Source organism: Pezoporus wallicus, unplaced genomic scaffold, assembly GCF_028554395.1.
Source record: "Pezoporus wallicus isolate ANWC-B61680 ecotype Strahan unplaced genomic scaffold, APGP_CSIRO_Pwel_v1 contig_8376, whole genome shotgun sequence".
In the NCBI taxonomy this organism is placed as follows: Eukaryota; Metazoa; Chordata; class Aves; order Psittaciformes; family Psittacidae; genus Pezoporus; species Pezoporus wallicus.
In genome coordinates this window covers 205356-223077 of record NW_026641603.1, presented here as the reverse complement: position 1 = coordinate 223077, position 17722 = coordinate 205356, and the positions used below count along the sequence as shown (strand labels likewise).

The 17722-nt window shown below is 54.3% G+C and overlaps 1 protein-coding gene across 19 annotated transcripts in view; it reads left to right on the top strand.

Annotated features, from left to right (window-relative positions):
- Positions 1 to 17722, top strand: part of TCF3 (transcription factor 3) — a 69385-nt gene that overhangs the window by 28177 nt on the left and 23486 nt on the right. For 16 of the 19 annotated variants that reach the window (XM_057424566.1, XM_057424553.1, XM_057424551.1 and 13 more), the window contains exons 4-6: positions 11669 to 11742; positions 12495 to 12591; positions 17482 to 17549. In XM_057424566.1, coding sequence (XP_057280549.1) covers positions 11669 to 11742; positions 12495 to 12591; positions 17482 to 17549 — 239 coding nt within the window. The remainder of the gene's footprint in view (positions 1 to 11668; positions 11743 to 12494; positions 12592 to 17481; positions 17550 to 17722) is intronic. The other 3 variants (XM_057424570.1, XM_057424554.1, XM_057424571.1) reach the window with 1 other exon arrangement.

Sequence of the window (17722 nt, the reverse complement as noted above, 5' to 3'; positions counted from 1 at the left end):
CCCTCAATCGTGGGCACCATGGAGGTTTGCAACCAGCTTGTTCTCCTCTTGGTTCTGCCTGGGGCTGAGGGGGCCCAGGGAGCAGCTGAGGCAGCTTGCACAGAGGTGGTTGTCACCTCCAGGCTCCGACCTGGTCCCTGTGCTACGGTGGCAGAAGCAGATGGGTCTCTGGTGTTGCCTGAAAGGCTAGAGGTGCAGAGCTGTGCTTGTGCAAACAGCTGAGCCGGCCAAGACCTTCCTCTTCACATCCGTCCTGCCCTGCCCCGTCTTTTGGGGCACTTTGTGCTCCAAATGAGGAACTGGTTTCCATTGAGTTTCCTCCTGTCTTACACGTTCAGCAGCCCCTGGAAAGTCCAGTGAGCCCCAGAACTTGCTCAGGATAAGTGATGGGTGAGAAGGACCCTTTGCTTCCAGAGCAGCGAGTGCTGAATGCTCTTGAACCACCTCGTGAGCCTGGGGCAGCAAGTTAACCATGGGGAGCTTGGTCCATGGCCAGGATGGCTCAGGATCTCCTCGGGAGCAGAGGCAGGAGCTGCCTGCAGAGCTCGTGCCCTAGAGGCTGCCCCAGCAAACTGGAGCTCCAGGGTTTTAACCCTCTTCAGACAGCCAGAGCCTCTGCACTTACGGGTTGGGCACTGATGCAGTTCATGGAGGGGAAAAAAAAGCCCTTTGAGTAGTTCTGAGAAACATGAGAAACTTATTAATGGTCAATTTTACTAGTCAGTTGTGTTGGTATTCCTGATAAGAAATATTACTGCTTGTCTAGACAAAGGCACTAGAAATCGTAACATCATGTAATGGAGACACAGACAAGATAATCTAATAGGTCTCTTTTTGTATCCAGCTTGTTCCCCTGAATAGCACACAGCACTGATGTGAAGAGCATTTAAAGGGCTTGGATGCGGTGCGTGAAGCCAGGCTGGATGCTTGCATGGGTTTGCCACGCTGGCTGCAAAGCAGGGGGAGAAAACCAGCTCCCACCCTTGCCAGCAGCGCTGCATCACCCATCTGCAGCCCAAATGATGGATCAGTGCGTGCCCAGGGCAATGTAAATTAGGTGGAAATGTTGCTCCTTGGTGGTGTAAGAATCCGAAGAATAAAACCTGCTTTCATGAGACCTTTGTGGGGCTTCCTAGGAATTGTGCAGTGGGGTTTTCTTGGTTTTTTTTTGTTGAGAATGAGAGCTCAGGGCAAGGAGGACCAGGTCCCACCGGTCACTGCTGAGGGATGCTAGAGCTGCCCCTGGGAAATGGTTTGAAACACAGCAGGCAGGAAGAAAGCGGTGGTTAGTCCTAGAAAACAGGAGCCGTGCTACACAGTGAGTGCCATCTACTGGCACCTCGTCCCTGCTATTGACACTTTAACCCCGGCGAGAGGGAGAGCTGTCGCGAAGGTCTCGGCGTGAGACCTGCTGTGGGGGCTATGGAGGAAGGGCTCGGGGTGCCCAGCCTCTTGACAAAGGGACAGGCGTGGGCTTCACCTCCATTCCTTCAGCAGTGTCCTCATCCAAGCAAGTTGAGGTCCCACCTGGTGCAGGAGGAGCCCAGAACCGCTGCTGAGGTTGACACATCCCAGCTTGAGCTGGATGCTTCATACCCTACCTCCATGAGTGATTTAACGTGGGATGCATCCACACTGCTGTTGGCAGAAGCTGTGCCACCCTCCATTCCCATCCTCTCCCTTGACATGCTTGTCTGCACACTGAACCAGACCAGATGAGAGGTCTTGATTTTTGGAAGACCAACCCACCACCACCAGCTTGGTCCTTTAATCTCTTCACCAGTGTTTGGGCTGCTTGGAGATGGGTGTTGTGATCTGGCTGGATGGACAAAGGGAACCAGGGCAACTAGAGAAGCTTTTTGGTGTCCCTTGGCCTATGTGTGATTAGGAACAGGGTCTCAGAGGTTGACTGACAGCCTAAACCCAGAGTGCAAAGCATCACTGATTTCTTCTGAGGTCAGGGGGCTGATGGAGACCTTGCCTGATGGGCTCTGTGCTGTCTGCATCATAAGCCTTCATACTTTAGGGGTCCAAGGGCAATTTGGGCCATGGAGTATGGTTATGCAAAGGTTTTGCAGGGGAAGGGACAAGGAAACATCTTGAAGTGCTTATGTTTAAAGAGGAAATAAGGGAGTCATGGTTCTTGGAAATGGGGCTTCTTAGCAGCAAGTCCATCGAATGCAGCTCTTTTTAATGCAGTTTAAATAATCGATGGTACATTCAATTACAGAAATATTTGGCAGAGCTCTAAATAGGTCACATCTGTCCTGAAGCATTGTCTGAAGACGTTAAACAATGTCTTAAGGTACATTTCTTAGCGTGCTGTGTCATGCTGACCAAATTCCTTAAGAGCTGGTACCTGGGAGGGAAAACTCCTTGGTTCCACATGCAGTTATCCCCAAATCTCTGCACCTTGTGTATACGATGGGCACTTGGGTTTACTTCAGGGATGCCTTAGTGAGCCTGGCTTGGAGATTTAGGGCATATTCAGCTACTGAATTCTGCAGTCCTGCCATTAGAGCAGTGTAACTGGGCCTGGCTAAGGGGGACCAGTAACAGACAGGGGTTGCTCCCCCCCAGCGTGCTGTTAGGGATGCGATGGCAGCCGGGAGCCGGTGGGGAAAGGAGAAAGCATAAAGCTGAACCTTTGTTCTGGTGATTGTAGGCTTGGAGCTGTTTGCAGGCAGGAGCTGGAGCAGAGGGTGGGCAGGTGCTGGCGGGAACAGTTTGTCTGGGAAAGTTTTCCTCATTGTGTAGAACAATTCTTCTCAGCTGATCCTTCCTGTGGCTGAATCATCGTCTCAGCAAGCACATGAGCTATCCCTGGGGCTGCATCCGGCGGGGTCCAGGGCATCTGGGCCAGGCCAAGGGGAATGGCTTGAACCTGCCCGAGGGGAGACTGAGATGAGCTCTTAGGCAGAAGCTCTTCCCTGGGAGGGTGCTGAGGCGCTGGCACAGGGTGCCCAGAGAAGCTGTGGCTGCTCCATCCCTGGCAGTGTTCAAGGGCAGGTTGGACACAGGGGCTTGGAGCAAGCTGCTCCAGTGGAAGGGGTCCCTGCCCGTGGCAGGGGTTGGAGCTGGAGAAGCTTTAAGGTCCTTTCAACCCAACCCAGGCTGGGATTCTATGACCTTGCTCTGCCAGCAGAGCCAAAGGGTTCTGGGCCGCTCGGCACCTTGCAGGTGCAGCCCTGCGTTTTGGGTTAGAATAAGCACTCCTGGATGTGCTTTTGCTTCAGCCTTCGTTTCCCCTTTGGGACCTGAGTTTTCTCCTTGCTCTGAGGCGGTTTGCAGGGTGAGTGCTGGCACGTTAGCAGCAGAGTCACTGAACGCCATCCTTCTCCCCGGTAACAGAAGCCTTCCAAACAAACCAGCAAGGGCTCCGTGCTTGTGCCCCCATGTGTTGGGCCTTTTCCTCACGTAATCTCCACAATATTTGGACACAGTCTTTAATTTGTCTAATTTTTAACTGCCTTTGGCCTCCTCACTTGTGGGCTGGGGCATGGGGCAGCAGGGCTGAGATGGGGGGGGACCCACATATTTAGCAGCCCTGAGTGAGAGCCTGTTTTCTGTGCATGGGTTTGTTCCTCACCCTGTCCAAAAGCACTGTGGGGAGGGCTGAAGTGCTTCGTGGCACCCTCCTGGATGGGGGTTTGGGGCTGAGCCACCTCTTTCCTCTTCTTCAGGGTTGGTTTTATCCCAAGCTGCTACCAGGTGGCTCATCTCCATGGCTCAGGGTTCCTTGTGCTTCTCCCACCCTCCGCTGGCCCTGCTTTGCCATGTCCCTGCAACCCAATTTCTATGTACATGGAAACTGAGACCCAGTTTCCACCTACAAGGAGCGCAGCAGAGCTCCTGCTCCGAAATCCATGTGGATCTGAGGCGCCCGCAAGGAAAAAGCCCCAACACCTGCTCTCATCTGACTCAAACCAATGTTGTTCTTGGCCTGTTTCCTTGCACTTTTGTCCCTTAGACCCTCCTTGACATCCTGCTTCTTGCCAAGCATGGATGAGCTTGGATGGAGGCTGGGGATGAGTGACACGGATAGGTTCAGCCCAGCGAGGCTGTGGACAAGGGACACAATCGGTTTGTCCTGCAGGCTGCTGACCTTATGAAAGCACCGCCGAGCCGAGCCCTGTGTTATTCTCTGTTCCCTTTTCATGCTGCTCCTTTGTGCTCGTTTGGTCATTGCCGGCCCTTTTGTTTTTACAGCTGGGGGAAGTGTTTTGAGCTTTAAAGTTTATTTTCTTCCCTCTGGTTGGCGTCACAGGTTTGGGTTTGCTTTTTTTCCTCCCATCTTGCTGGATTTCCATGGAGGTGGGATCAGCTCTGCGTTCCTTGCCTTTCCAATGGAGGGAGCAGGCTTCTTTCCTTTGCACCCCCAAACCAGCCCGGGGGCTGCCTTAGAGCCTGCTCCATCCTCAGCAGTTACAGACACCCATGGGCTGTGATACTGGAGAGAAGCAGTGGCCTGGCCCACAGCAGAAGCTTTGAATGCTGCTTCAGGTTTGAAACATGGTTGGAAACACGTGCGTCATCTCCCAGAGCAGCATCTAAAAGACCAGGAGTAACTGAAGTTATTTCTTTGGCTCTTCCCCCCTCCTTCTGGCTTTTTCTTTGTTGTTGGTTATTGATTTAATTCCTCTCCATACTCATCCCTTGTCCAAAGCCAATGGGGAATGGATCATTTTTACCAGTGCCTGGTACTGCTCCCCTCTTTCCCCAGTCCCCGCAGGGGGGTTGGAACTGGATGAGCTTTAAGGTCCCTTCCAACCCAAACCAGGCTGGGATCTATGATTGTAAGTGGCTGTCTTCAGTCAAGCTGTACCACCCTGTGCCTGGCCATGCTCCATCCCTTCCACACGGGCGACCGGCCGGGCTGCAGCTACCAGCATGGAAGCTCCCACTCTCAAACGACATCCACCAAAGTACTTTCTTTGTCCTCAGGCAACGGCTGTCTCAGCCACCTTTGGTCCGACCTCACATTGGAAGGGATGAAACAGCTGCCCCCCTAGCTGGGGTGAGCACTCCTGATCTGTACCATGAGCCTCCAGGGTGGCATTCCCAGCATCCCTTTGCTGCCCTCCAGGTGTTTGGTGGCTTTGGGGGCATTTTGTTTGCCTTTTTTTTTTTAATTATTATTATTATTATTATTCCTGTTTTTAAATTCTTTTGTCATGCACCGGGAAAAAGAAGCACACAAATTGTATGGGCCCATCCACAAGCCACGTCCTGTAAACAGCTGCCGGCCGCCTGCCTCCCCCCCCCGTTATTTTCCTCTTGGTGGCTGGTAAATAAACAGGCAAAGCTTCTCCCAGTGCCCGCTGCTCCCCTTGCAGGGGCTCTGCCTGCACCCAGAGGCCTTGCCCAGGGGATGCCTGCATGCTGGAATGGGTTGGTGGGCTTTTCCATGCCGGAGTTGGCAGATCTGGGGAGGCAGCTCTCTCTCCACAGGAAAAACAAGGTTGCTGGTTTGCCTGGGACTAAAGCTAATTACCAGACGACTAATTTTATTGATTTCAAATCCCTTTTAGCAGAGATTTTGCTGTGAGGCTGATCGCCAGGGCGATTAGGGGACAAAGGCGCTTAATTTGGAAGTGTTTATCAGGCAGCCTTCTGTCACCTCTGCTTCAAATCAAACTGCAGTGGCACCAGTGGAGGCAGGTGGGGAGCGCGTTTCCATTGCTGCTCCTAGAGCAACCTGGGGGCGAGCGGAGGTTAAATGTATTCATAACAGAATCATCATGGGATCACAGAATGGTTTGGGTTGAAGGGATCTTAAAGCTCCTCCAGTTCCAACCCCTGCCATGGGGATCCCTTCCACTGGAGCAGCTTGCTCCAAGCCCCTGTGTCCAAGCTGGCCTTGAACACTGCCAGGGATGGGGCAGCCACAGCTTCTCTGGGCACCCTGTGCCAGCGCCTCAGCACCCTCCCAGGGAAGAGCTTCTGCCTAAGAGCTCATCTCAGTCTCCCCTCTGGCAGGTTCAAGCTGTTCCCCTTGGCCTGTCCCTACAGACCCTTGTCCCAGGCCCCTCTCCAGGTTTCCTGCAGCCCCTTCAGGCACTGGAGCTGCTCTCAGGTCTCCCCTTCAGGAGCCTTCTCTTCTCCAGGCTGCCCCAGCCCAGCTCTCTCAGCCTGGCTCCAGAGCAGAGCTGCTCCAGCCCTCGCAGCATCTCCGTGGCCTCCTCTGGCCTCACTCCAGCAGCTCCACGTCCCTCTTGTGCTGCTGCCCCAGAGCTGGGTCAGGGCTGCAGGGGGCTCTCCCCAGAGCACAGCAGAGGGGCAGGATCCCCTCCCTGAGCTGCTGCTCACACTCTGGGGGTGCAGCCCAGCACACGAGGGGGTTCTGGGCTCAAGCGCTCACTGAAGCCGGGTCATGGGGAGCTTCTCATCACCCAGCACCCCCAAGTCCTTCTCCTCATGGCTGCTCCCGTAATCACAGTGGGCTGCTGGCCACAGGGGTTTCATCCCCAACTGGCCAGGTTCCTGCCCTGCTTCCAGACATGGCCATTGCTGCAGGTGCAGAGCTGAATTTGCCTCCTTGGCTTTCAAAGCCTCACTACAGGCTCCTTCTGCTGGGCAGACCCTTGAAGACAGAAGATGCCATCTTGGTGGTAGCTGTGGCTGCTCCCAAACCTTTCCCAGCCACCAAAGGGGCTTGGCCTAAATATTTTTAATAGACTTTACAAAAAAAAAAAAAAAAAAAGCCCAGCCTTGTCGTTTTGATGGGAATCAGCTTAGGGATTGTGCTTTGGTGCTGGCAGATTGTGGAGGCCGGGGGGGGAGGGAGATGCTCAGCAGCAGTTTCCCCCACTGGGATCCTCGGGGCTGCTGTGAGGGTCCCCTCACTCCATTCTCCTCCTGACATTGAAAACAAGGCACCTTGGAGTCATTGGAGCCTGCAGGGCAGGATTTAATAGCACAAACTCTATCATCTTGCTGCACGAACAGGGTCTAAGAGGTCCCAGGAGCAAAGTGTCCTGCTCTGTGTCCCTGCACATCCTGCAGGTGAGGAGGGGGAGCTGCTCACCCCTGGGGCTTTGCTCATAAAAGAAACATTACAGATTGAGCTTACTTTGCAAGCCCTTGGCCTGAATGCAGAGGCCACGTGCTGGGGAGTCCTCCTTGGCCATCGCCTGGTGGGCAGAGCAGGGGCTGGCCCCAAAGCCAGGCTCCCCCCCCCAGAAGCCACATCCCAGGGCTGGGTTTGAATCAGGGGGTTCAGGGCTGTAGAACACCTTGGGGGGGTTGGCTCAAGGACCAGTGCTGCTTTCCCAGGCATGGGAAGCAGAGCAGCATCTCTTGGTGTGGCACTTTTGGCCCTGGGGATGCTGTAGGTGGGGGCTGGAGGGCACAAACTGAGCCGCAGGGACTCTTTAAGTGGCTGCTGGGATGTGGGGATGGGGCAGAAAAGCCTCCACCCTCCCCCTTAATGCCTTTTCTGGCTTCAGAATTGGGTGTTTCAAGTGGTTTTGTTCCTCCTGGATGGGGAGCGGCTCCTGGTGCTCATGTGTGCCTAGCCTTTTACTATGGCTCCATAAGGGGTGAAGGGCTTTTTTGCTGGGGCTAAATGTGGACAAATGCTTTTTATCCATGCTGAGAGCTTAGGATGGGTCTTGTCTCTCAGCTCGTTTTAGCTGCAGCACAAAAATCGGGGGGGGGGGAATATGACTGCCTGACAGCTACATCTTACCCCATTAGTGTATTTTAATTAGAACATGCGCAAGAAATGTGTTATGAATATTCATGACCACGGTTATTAAAACACACAATTAATATGCAGGGTTTTTAATAACTGTATTAATGGAGGGAGAAGGTAGCTCCTATTTTTGTCTTTTTGGAATTGGAAAGAGCCTTAACTTGGTAAGGTGGGAAATGGCCTTGTTGAAAATGAAGCTACATCCTGACAGTTGGGTGCACACAGGGGTGGCTCCCACTGCACACACCCTGCGGTGCACAGCCCTTGTACATGGTGCAAAGCCAGGCACTCAGAAGCTGAGATACACCAGTATTAAGCTCACTTGTGCAGATGGAATTCAGCCCCGTGTCATGCAAGTTCTGGCACAGTCTCTGTTGATCACTTGGGTTCATAGAATTATAGAATCCCAGCCCGGTTTGGGTTGGAAGGGACCTTAAAGCTCCTCCAGCTCCAACCCCTGCCATGGGCAGGGACCCCTTCCACTGGAGCAGCTTGCTCCAAGCCCCTGTGTCCAACCTGCCCTTGAACACTGCCAGGGATGGGGCAGCCACAGCTTCTCTGGGCACCCTGTGCCAGCGCCTCAGCACCCTCCCAGGGAAGAGCTTCTGCCTAAGAGCTCATCTCAGTCTCCCCTCTGGCAGGTTCAAGCCATTCCCCTTGGCCTGTCCCTACAGGCCCTTGTCCCAAGCCCCTCTCCAGGTTCCCTGCAGCCCCTTCAGGCACTGGAGCTGCTCTCAGGTCTCCCCTTCAGGAGCCTTCTCTTCTCCAGGCTGCCCCAGCCCAGCTCTCTCAGCCTGGCTCCAGAGCAGAGCTGCTCCAGCCCTCACAGCATCTCCATGGCCTCCTCTGGCCTCGCTCCACGTCCCTCTTGTGCTGCTGCCGCAGAGCTGAATCAGGATTGCTGGGGAAGGGGGGGGGGTGGTCTCCCTGAGCACAGCAGAGGAGGGAGAATCCCCCCCCCGAGCTGCTGGCCTGGAACTGTGTATGCTTTGATATAGGAAATCTATGCCCAGGGCTCAGGCAGAGTTGGGGGTGAGGGAGATGCCTGCAGGATTTCCATCTCACCCAGGGGAGCCCAGCAGCACATCAGCAGTGCCCTTGGACAGGACACACATCACCAGGTGTCCCAAGGTGCTTCCACATGTCCTCTGGGTACCTGACCTTGCCTCCTGAGCTGCTGGTCCAGAAGGGTCCAGGTAGGATGCTTGGGTACCATTAGGTGAGCACTTGGAGAGAGCCCTGGGGATGCTGGCGTGGGGATGCCTGAGCAGTATCCTTCTCACCCCAGGCTTCCCCATCTCCTGCCCCTTCCTCCACGTGGGTTGAGCCCGGCTGCTTGGTGCCAGGCCGGGTCAAGGGCACCTCTGGTGTGACCACATTTGGTGCTGGCACTGTTTTGGTGATTTTATGGTGTGAGCAGAGCAAAACCCAGCAGAAGTTGGACTGCAGCACAGCCCTGCCCTGCCACAGGCTCGTTCGGAGGCGGCTGAACCACGGGCTGCTCATTGGGAGCAGCTCGTGCTGAGTGTTTCTCCATGCATAGAACACATGTGAGCCTCCTGGTCTCAGCTTTTGTCTCCTGTACCACCCACCAGCTCATCTTCCTTCCTTCCTGGGGGAGTCCTGGGCCCTGATTTCTTTTTCCATCCAGGAATTTTGCACCCAAACTCCCTGCGGAGCCCACCCGCAGCCTGCCCCACTCGGCATCCTCTCCAAGCCCACCCTGACCTGGGGATGCTCCTTTGCCATGGGGTGGGTTAGAGACAGGACCAGGGTCTGCAGGAGGCAGTCCACGACCCGGGAATGCCCATCCTCATGCACAGGGGTGGGCACAGGAATCAAGACCCCAATGACTTGGCTTTCACCCCAGCCCTGGGGCTCCTGAAGCACTTTGGGGGGACACTGGCTACAGCCAAGCCTGGTCAATGCCACGGCCCTTGTCCTTCCAGTGCAAAGGGGCAGGTTTGCCAAGGACATCTAAGGCTGCAACTCCTGACCATTGGGAGCTTTAAAAATCCCCATGAAAGCAAAGTGAAAAGCAGGAGCGTTTCTGCCTCCTGCTCTCCATTGGTGTTTGCAGGATATGCAGATGAATTGCTGTAGAAAAACACATTAGCAAAGCAAAAGTTTATTCTAGGAAGTAGGAGGTGGGAGAATTGGCAGTAATTCTCCCTAGTATCCAAGGTATTATTAGAGGCTTATCCCTGCTCTGCACAGTAATCACATTGGAAATTTTTGATTAGAAAACAAAATCTAAATGAGAATTATGAATATTCATTAGGTGTGGAGATTAATATGCATAATTATGTAAATTAGACAGCAATTAAACACCAATTCTCTGGGGAAATGATTAACACAAAGGCACCGAAATAGAAGGATGTAATTTGAAAGAAGTTTCTGGTTAAATGAACAGTGAGGGGAGTGAAGGAGACAAATCCACGGCGTGTTTGCCATAATAATCAGCTTTGCTAAAATGGAATTGGTGTGTGCCCCACAACCCTGCCGCCTCCATGTCCTTGCTCCTGTCCTGCCACCCTCCCATCCCTCCGCTGTCACCACTGCTGCCCGCAGGGCTCTGCTCCTAAAGGAGAATCTCCTCTATGCCCTGGGGGCATCTCGGCTATTGGTGCTTTGCTGTGTTGGAAGAGCCGGTGCCAAGGGGTCCCCGGGGAGTACTGGGGGGATGCTGGATGCTGCCTGGAGCCTCTGCAAAAGGTTTCTTGTGCCACCCTACGGCAGATGTGGCTGCATCCCCCTCCAGCAGGGTTGGGGTTCGGTGGGCTGAGGCAGGGACGTGGCTCTGGCTGATGCCATCCACGCTGCTCAGCCTCCTGCAGATGTGGGATTTGTCCTTGGCTGAGCTCTCAGTATCTGCGTAGCATCTGCAGAGCCCAGCCACAGGGTGCAGTGATGTCTGTGCCCTGCCCGGCTCCCTCTTAAATCCCCGGCTTTACCCCTATTTATGTGAACAGGGAGATGCCAGCTGCCACTCACTGACCCCTGGTCACCCAGCCAGGGCAACAGGGGCAGACCAGCACGGTCTGAAATCCTGCTGCCGAGTTGTCAGGGCTTGTCTGCAGGCAAGGTGCCTTCCGTGCAGTTGCGGTCCCAGCTTGAGCTGCCAGAGCTCTGCTGCTGCCACTCACTGGCTTCTTCCTCGTCCTGGTGGGTGTTCCCCCTGTCCCCTGGGTGCCTCGTGCGCTCGCAGCCCCAGAGGCGCAGCCTGGGTGGACCTGGCAGACGATGAAAGGAGGTTATTTCCTACACAGCCTGCGTGCAAGCGCATTGCAAAACCCTCCTCTTTGGTCTCTCGCCATTCTGGGTTGGGTCCCCTTTGCCCAGGGTGTGCTTGGGAGGGCTAAAACTGAGATGGGCAGCAGCCATGCTCTGATGCGGCCCATGCTGACAATGCACCTTCCTCTGGGGGACCACGGGGGCTTAAATAACAAATGCCCTTGAAGGAGTGTGGCCGAGCCACAGGCAATGTTGTACCTCCAGCAGTTCCCATTCGAGGCTTTCAGCTCTGGGTGCTCTTTAATCTGCTTGGGTGCAATGAAGAGCAGAGGCTGGTCCATGACCTGGCAGCACCAAGGGCAAAAATCAGGTCCCACTGGAGCACTGGGATGGGTGCAGTGAGTTTGGAACTCACGGTCCTCTTCACCGTTGGTCTCTGCAATAAAGTGAGTTAAAATACTTGGTTCTCCTCTTCCCACTGTCCTGCGTTTTGAAGCATTTCCAGGCTGGGCTGGGCTTTGCTTTGTGGTGGGATTTGCTTTGAAGTTTGTGGAATAAACTGCCAGCCAGAGTGGGAAGGTGAGGAGGGAGAGGGAAGGCTCGGTCACACCAAGTGGAAGTGGTTTATGCATGAAAATACTGGTTTGTTTGTAGAAGGAAGAGTTAATTTTGTGAGAACACCTTTGAGGCTTTGCTGATAAAGCAAGAGTAACCTTTGTGCTTCCTGTTTTTCGGTAGGTTTGGATGAAAGACCAGGATCAGGTTCCTGGGGAACGGGAGATCAAAACAGCTCCACATTTGACCAAGGAAGGGTAAGGATGAAGTACAAACACAGAGCTCCAACCAAAATAAACAGGGGCTTTACCAGGGCTTCTCAGTGCACATTTAGGTTGGGTCTAACCCTGGGACAGCTTTTCCTGCCCCATTTTGGACCTTTGGATCTCACCATGGGCAAAGCTTGTCCACCATGCACAGCTTTGGGAGCCCAGGGAACCAATTGGTGCCCCCAGTGGGGATGGAGAGCGCAAGAAGGGTTCCGCAGGGGAGGCTGCAACAGCATGTAACTGAGGAGGGGAAGAGAGGAAAACCATCCACTGAATTGAAATGGTGGTATTTTGACAGATGCTCATGTTTGAATGGGTTTGTGTGATTCGTTTTTGCAATGGCACGTTTCCCTTCCCTTAGGTCAGTGCTGGAGCAGGGGCTCTGGTGTCATTTCTCATTTTTATAGGCCTTCTCTTCGCCACTTTGCCCCCCCTGGCTCGGGCAGGGGCTGCCTGGCTCTTACCTGGGGGGTGCTAAGCTTGGCCAAGGCAGAAACTGCCTGAGAGCTGTCAGCGTGGGGCAATCCCCCTGTATGGCTCTGATGCCGTATCCTCTCTCAGTGCCATGACTATGTGGCTGCGGTACCCTGCTCTGTCTTGCCATGAGGATAAGACTGTTTCTCTGCCTTTGACTTTGACCCTTCCTGCTAAGGGAAAGACTGAGCTGTGACAGCTTTGGGGTTTGGCATTTGCCTCTGCATCCCCTCGTGCCTGGCAGTAAGTCTCCTGTGTTGCTTCAGCAGAGCTATGGTGAAGGCCCCCACTACGGCGAGCACAGGGACCTGCCTCCTCACAACAGCATATCTTCATCACCATTCCTGGGAGCTGGACTCGTGGGTAAGTGACTCTCAGCTGCTCAGCGTGGTCAAAGCAGGGGAAATCCAACACGGAATGGCATGGGGCAGTGGGAGTGTTTGCACTGGCCACGATTGCTCTTCCCCTGTGTTGGACCTGCTCCAGAAGATGTTCTCAAAGCTGTGGTTAACGGAGCTGCTGTGCAGAGGTCTCATCCGTGCCTGATGTGCATCACAGCCACCATATTTTATGCATGTGATTATTTTTCCCTGCTTTACAGCAGCACCCAGGGGCAATAGTGGAGATTGATGCCTGCTGTGCTGGCATGGGATGGGCTGAGTTTGCTCTTGGGAGCTGGTGAAGCAGCACTGGGAGAGAGAGGGAGAAAAGATGTGCTCATTGATTAGATATTGCAAGAGGCTCGTGGTTGCTTTGCTTTCCAGCCTTGCAGCCCCATGGCAGTGCAGGGAACACAGAGAGCTGGAGTGGGTTCTGTAGGGTCTCTCCTTGTGTCCTGCAAGGTTCTGGCAGCCCCATCTGGCTCCACCATCCCCTGCTGCAACTGGACAGCGTGGGGAGCTTGCAGGGACCAGTAAGTGATGGTGATTGTGTGTGACTGGATGCATGTGACAGTTTACCCAGTTACCCCTTGCAGCTCGGGTGTGGGAGGGGAGATTGAGAGCAGAAAATACCCATCCTGAAGGGCTTAGAGAGTTCTAATGACATTAGGGCAGGAATTGGGGTTAGTCCTCCCCACCTTTGCCCGCACCGTGGTGGTTGAAACCCTCTGGTGAGTGTAGAAGGAGTGGTGCTGGGGCAGGGCCCTGCAGCTCCCACTGTTTGCTGGTGGTTTGAAGGTTGGGGTTCAAAGGGGGACTTGTGTTTGACACACAAAGTCCCCACCACAACCGGTGGTTCCTCCCGTGGAGCTGGTCAGAAGGGAGAAGAGAGGAGTGGGGTTGTGCTGGGGAGTGGGTAGCCCTGTGTGTGTGCCCTTGGAGCTTACTCGCAGCTCTGCTCCCCTCTTGCTGTTGGGGAGGATGATGTTTAATTGCCCCTTGGGGATCCTGCTCCAGTGTAGAAGAGCATTTCCCAGCAGTTTCCCCGTTGTCCCTCTGCAAGGGTGGTTATTCCTTCTCATTTTCTGCCCCAGGAAGATGTGAGCAAAGCAGAAGAGATGTTTCTTAACAAGACAGGGGAGCCTTGATGCACTTCTGCGTGGTTTCTTGGGGGTGTGCGTGGGGGGGACCCATCCCAACCTGTCCCACACCTGAGGCCAAGGCAGCCTGAGGAGTTTCCAGCCGAGAAGGAGCTGCCTGGGGAGGAGCACAGAGGTTTCCCCTTTGATGTGTGCAGGGAAGATGTGTTTGGCTTCCTCTCAAAGACAGGGCTCCCGGTCTTTGGCAAGTGCTGCGGCACTCCCCAGCGAGGCTGTGAGCCCAGGCAGTCCCCAGCACATGGAGCCAGCCCTCGGCTGCTCCAGTGGGTGATTCCCCACTGGCTCCAGTGCCCGCTGGGACTCCCATCTTCCCATGCCCGTGCACATCGGTTGGGTGCAGCACTGGGAGCTCCAGTGCCCAAACAGGAGGTGGGGAGGAGGGAGGGAGCAGCCAGGAGGGGCTCAGGCCTCCTCCCGTTTCAAAGCTGCTTTTGTTCATAAACTCAAATGGGGTGAATTCAAGCAGAAGCAGTGAATTTTGGAATGTGAGGACATGGAAGGAGCAGATCAGAATGGACGTGTCCAGTGGTACTCGGTGAACAGAAGGTGTGTGAGGCTGTGATTGAATTGTATCAGAACCATGGAATGATGTGGGTTGAAAGGGACCTTGAAGCCCGTTCCTGTTCCTCCTGGTGAGGTCTGAGCATCCTTGGCTGCCCAGTGCTGTGACGAGCCAGCTCATCCCAGAGGGCGAGGAGGGATTCTCTGACAAGGATCTGTAGGGACAGGCCAAGGGGAATGGCTTTAACCTGCCAGAGGGGAGATTCTCTGATGTTGTGTTTGCTTTCAATCACCACTCTTCAAAATCTGCCACTCTTTTACCATTCATCTTCAGCAAGGGGCGAGGGAGGGGGGGGGAGGAATTGCTTGAACACCAGGGAACTGATAAGCCAGAAGAGATTTCTTTCTAGTAATTATTTCTAGTAATTAGCTTCTTTTCAGAGGAGTGTTTCTAATCTTGTGTGTATTGTGAGACGTTGGGGATGGGGTGCTGCCTGGACAATGGTTTTAATCTGCCCACGGACTGGGGTTTGTCGCTGCTCCTGGGTTTTCAATCTGGAGATGTGCTTTTCCTCCTCTTTTTCCCTCTCATGGAATTCCCGGGGCATGGTGGGTGGCTCTGCCATGGCTGGGGTGGGTGGTGTGTGCTGGGGCTGCACCAGGGCTCTGTTTGGGGACAGGGCAATGGGGGGCAATGGTGTGACCTCCCTGGGGGAGCACAGGGCACTGTGCCATGGCCAAGCACTTGCATCCTCCCAGCAGGAGCTGGCAAATTCCATAGGAAGTGATGAATCATCTTTTCTTGGCTCTTTGTACGCGTCTTGGGGAGCAAAAAGGCAAAACCCCAAGTGTCCTGGTGAAATGCTGCCATGGTCCTGGGCACCAAGGCCAAGCCCCATCACTGCCGGAGCTGGCAGCGAGCTCAGGAAAGAGGAGGTTTGATTCCATCATCTTGTCTGCGAGCCTGGAAGCAAATCTGCCTTTGGGAGGAGAGAGCACAAATGGGGGGGGTGGGTTCTTTCCCAGAGTCCTGGATGAAGGTGGGCCTGTGGGAGGCTTCATCTGAGATCTCCTCCAGATCCTGCTGGAAGAGGAGAGAGGCTGGAAAAGTGCTCATGGAGCAGGGTTTGAAAGCAGCAGAGCAGGAGAAGGAGCTGGCAGGGGGTTGAAACTGGATGAGCTTTAAGGTCTCTTCCAGCCCAACCCATTCCATGATGCCTTCCACGATCCATGAAGGTAGTGGGCTTTGGAGCAATATGGTGTTGGCACTGGGTTGTAGCTCTTCATCTTCCTGTGGTCACTGGGATAACTGGTGCCAGCAGAGGTGTTTGCCTCAGCGCTTCTCTGCTCAAACCACACATTGAAGGGTCAGTGTGTTCTCAGACAGGAGGCCTGGCTGTTGCTGACCGGCTAAACCAGCATGGCATTGCCCTGCTTGAGGAGTAATCACCATCCCCAACCTGCTGTGGGGTTGGTGTCCCGCTGCCGGCTGCAGGCAGAGCTGCTGCTAAGCTCTTTTAGAAACGAGGTCATCTGAGAGATGCAGCCTCTGGCATTTTGACCTTTACTTAACGTTTAAGCCTCCAAAATGAAACAGCACCATTGGGAAGGGGGGGGTGTCTCAGGTTTGGGGTTATAGTGGGGGAACCCACTGAAATTTAGGGTTGAGTTTAAAGCCCCCGTCCTAAGGCTGGAAAACCAAGCAGCCCCCTCTCCTTTCCCATCCCTCTGCCCTGTGCTTCAGCAGGGACTGCTCTGGGGAAATTTGCTCCTCCTCCCCTCTTCATCTGCTCCCCAAAACCCTTCAATGGTGCGTGGAGCTGCCTGCCAGCCCAGATGTCACCCCAGTGCATTAACCTGCATCTTGGCTGCCTTCAGTGATGGCTTTAGCTTAAGCAGACTGGTAGAATCCTCCCCGCTCCCTATTTTGCTTACTGAGCCACACCAGAGGCAGGATGTGACCGCCTCTTTCCAGGGAGGGGGTGGCAGAGCCCAGCTTCTCCCAGCCACATCACAGGCAGCAGCCCCCACACTGTCCCTGGGCTGCTGATGGAGTGGGACCATCCTGCCCTGGGTGCAAATCCTTCTCAGTCATCATCTCCCATCTCTCTCTTCCCTCCTTTGCAAGGTGGCACCATTAATAGACTGTAATTAACAGGGGGATAAAAAAATCCTCATAGATTTTCAGCCTGGGTTTAATTTATTTATTGATTTTAAATATAAAAGTGCTGGTTCCCCTCTGGAGAAGTGTCTGGTTTTGCTTGGGGGGGTGGGAGGAACCCCAAAGCACACTGTTGTGCTTCCCAGGCAAAGCATAGAACTATTCCAGTCCCTTTATCCCTGTGCTTGGGTCCTTCCCTGGGGTGCCGAGCCACCCTGGTATCCATGGGTGCTGCTTGCCAGGGGCCCCAGCACGCTCTGGGGCAGTGAGTGCAGGGCCGTTTCAGACTGGAAACACTTCACCATGTGCATTGGGTTTCTGGCTGTATTTTTTCCCCCCTTGAAGACACCGGTTTAGCAGTGTGTGGGCAGGGTGCTGGTGGGCACGTTTGATGGGTGCAGAAGTTCACGTGTGAGCACTGTGGCACGTGGGTCTGCTCCTGCGCAGCACCCTGGGATGCTCTGCCTGTGCAGCCCTGTGCTCCAGGAGGAGCCTGCCCAGTGGGACCTGATGGAGGGGGCTTGGAAAGGAAGGAAATGCTTTTCTATTGAGTACCTGCTCTTTAGATCTGGATGGGGTTTGGAAAGTTGGAAGGAGAAGAAGGTGATCCCTGTGCTGTACGGAGCAGGAGCTCGGCATCACACACTGCTGGAATTAGATTTCCTATTGCATGGAATGCACCCGTGGAGCCTGGTCTCTCCCACCTGGCTTCTGGTTTGCTCTGTCACTGTCTCTGCCAAATTTGGCTGGCTTTTTGGAGCGTGTCTGGAGGGATTTGGTGGCTCTGGTCAGACACTGCCAGTTTCCATGGCCACGAGCACTTCCCTGCAGCGCTGCAGTTGGGGGTTTTGCTGTTTCTGGAGCAGCCGGGCTCTGCTGCCCGTGAACTGGTAAGGTGCTCCTGGTTTAGCAGCAAGCTATTCCTGGAGGCAGGAACCTCTGCAGATGGGCAGAGGAAGGATTCCAAGGGCAGGATTCATACCCTGAATGGGGGTGCCTGCAAAATCTCCCCTTCCCTCTTACACAAAACCTTGTCTTTTCTCCACTGTAGGGAAGAGCAGTGAAAGAACCTCGTACTCCACGTTTGGAAGAGACACAGGGATGCCAGGACTAAACCAGGTAAGGATAAGATGTATTTTTTGCTTCATTTATCACAGAATCATGGAATGGTTTGGGTTGGAAGGGACCTTAAAGCTCCTCCAGCTCCAACCCCTGCCACGGGCAGGGACCCCTTCCACTGGAGCAGCTTGCTCCAAGCCCCTGTGTCCAACCTGCCCTTGAACACTGCCAGG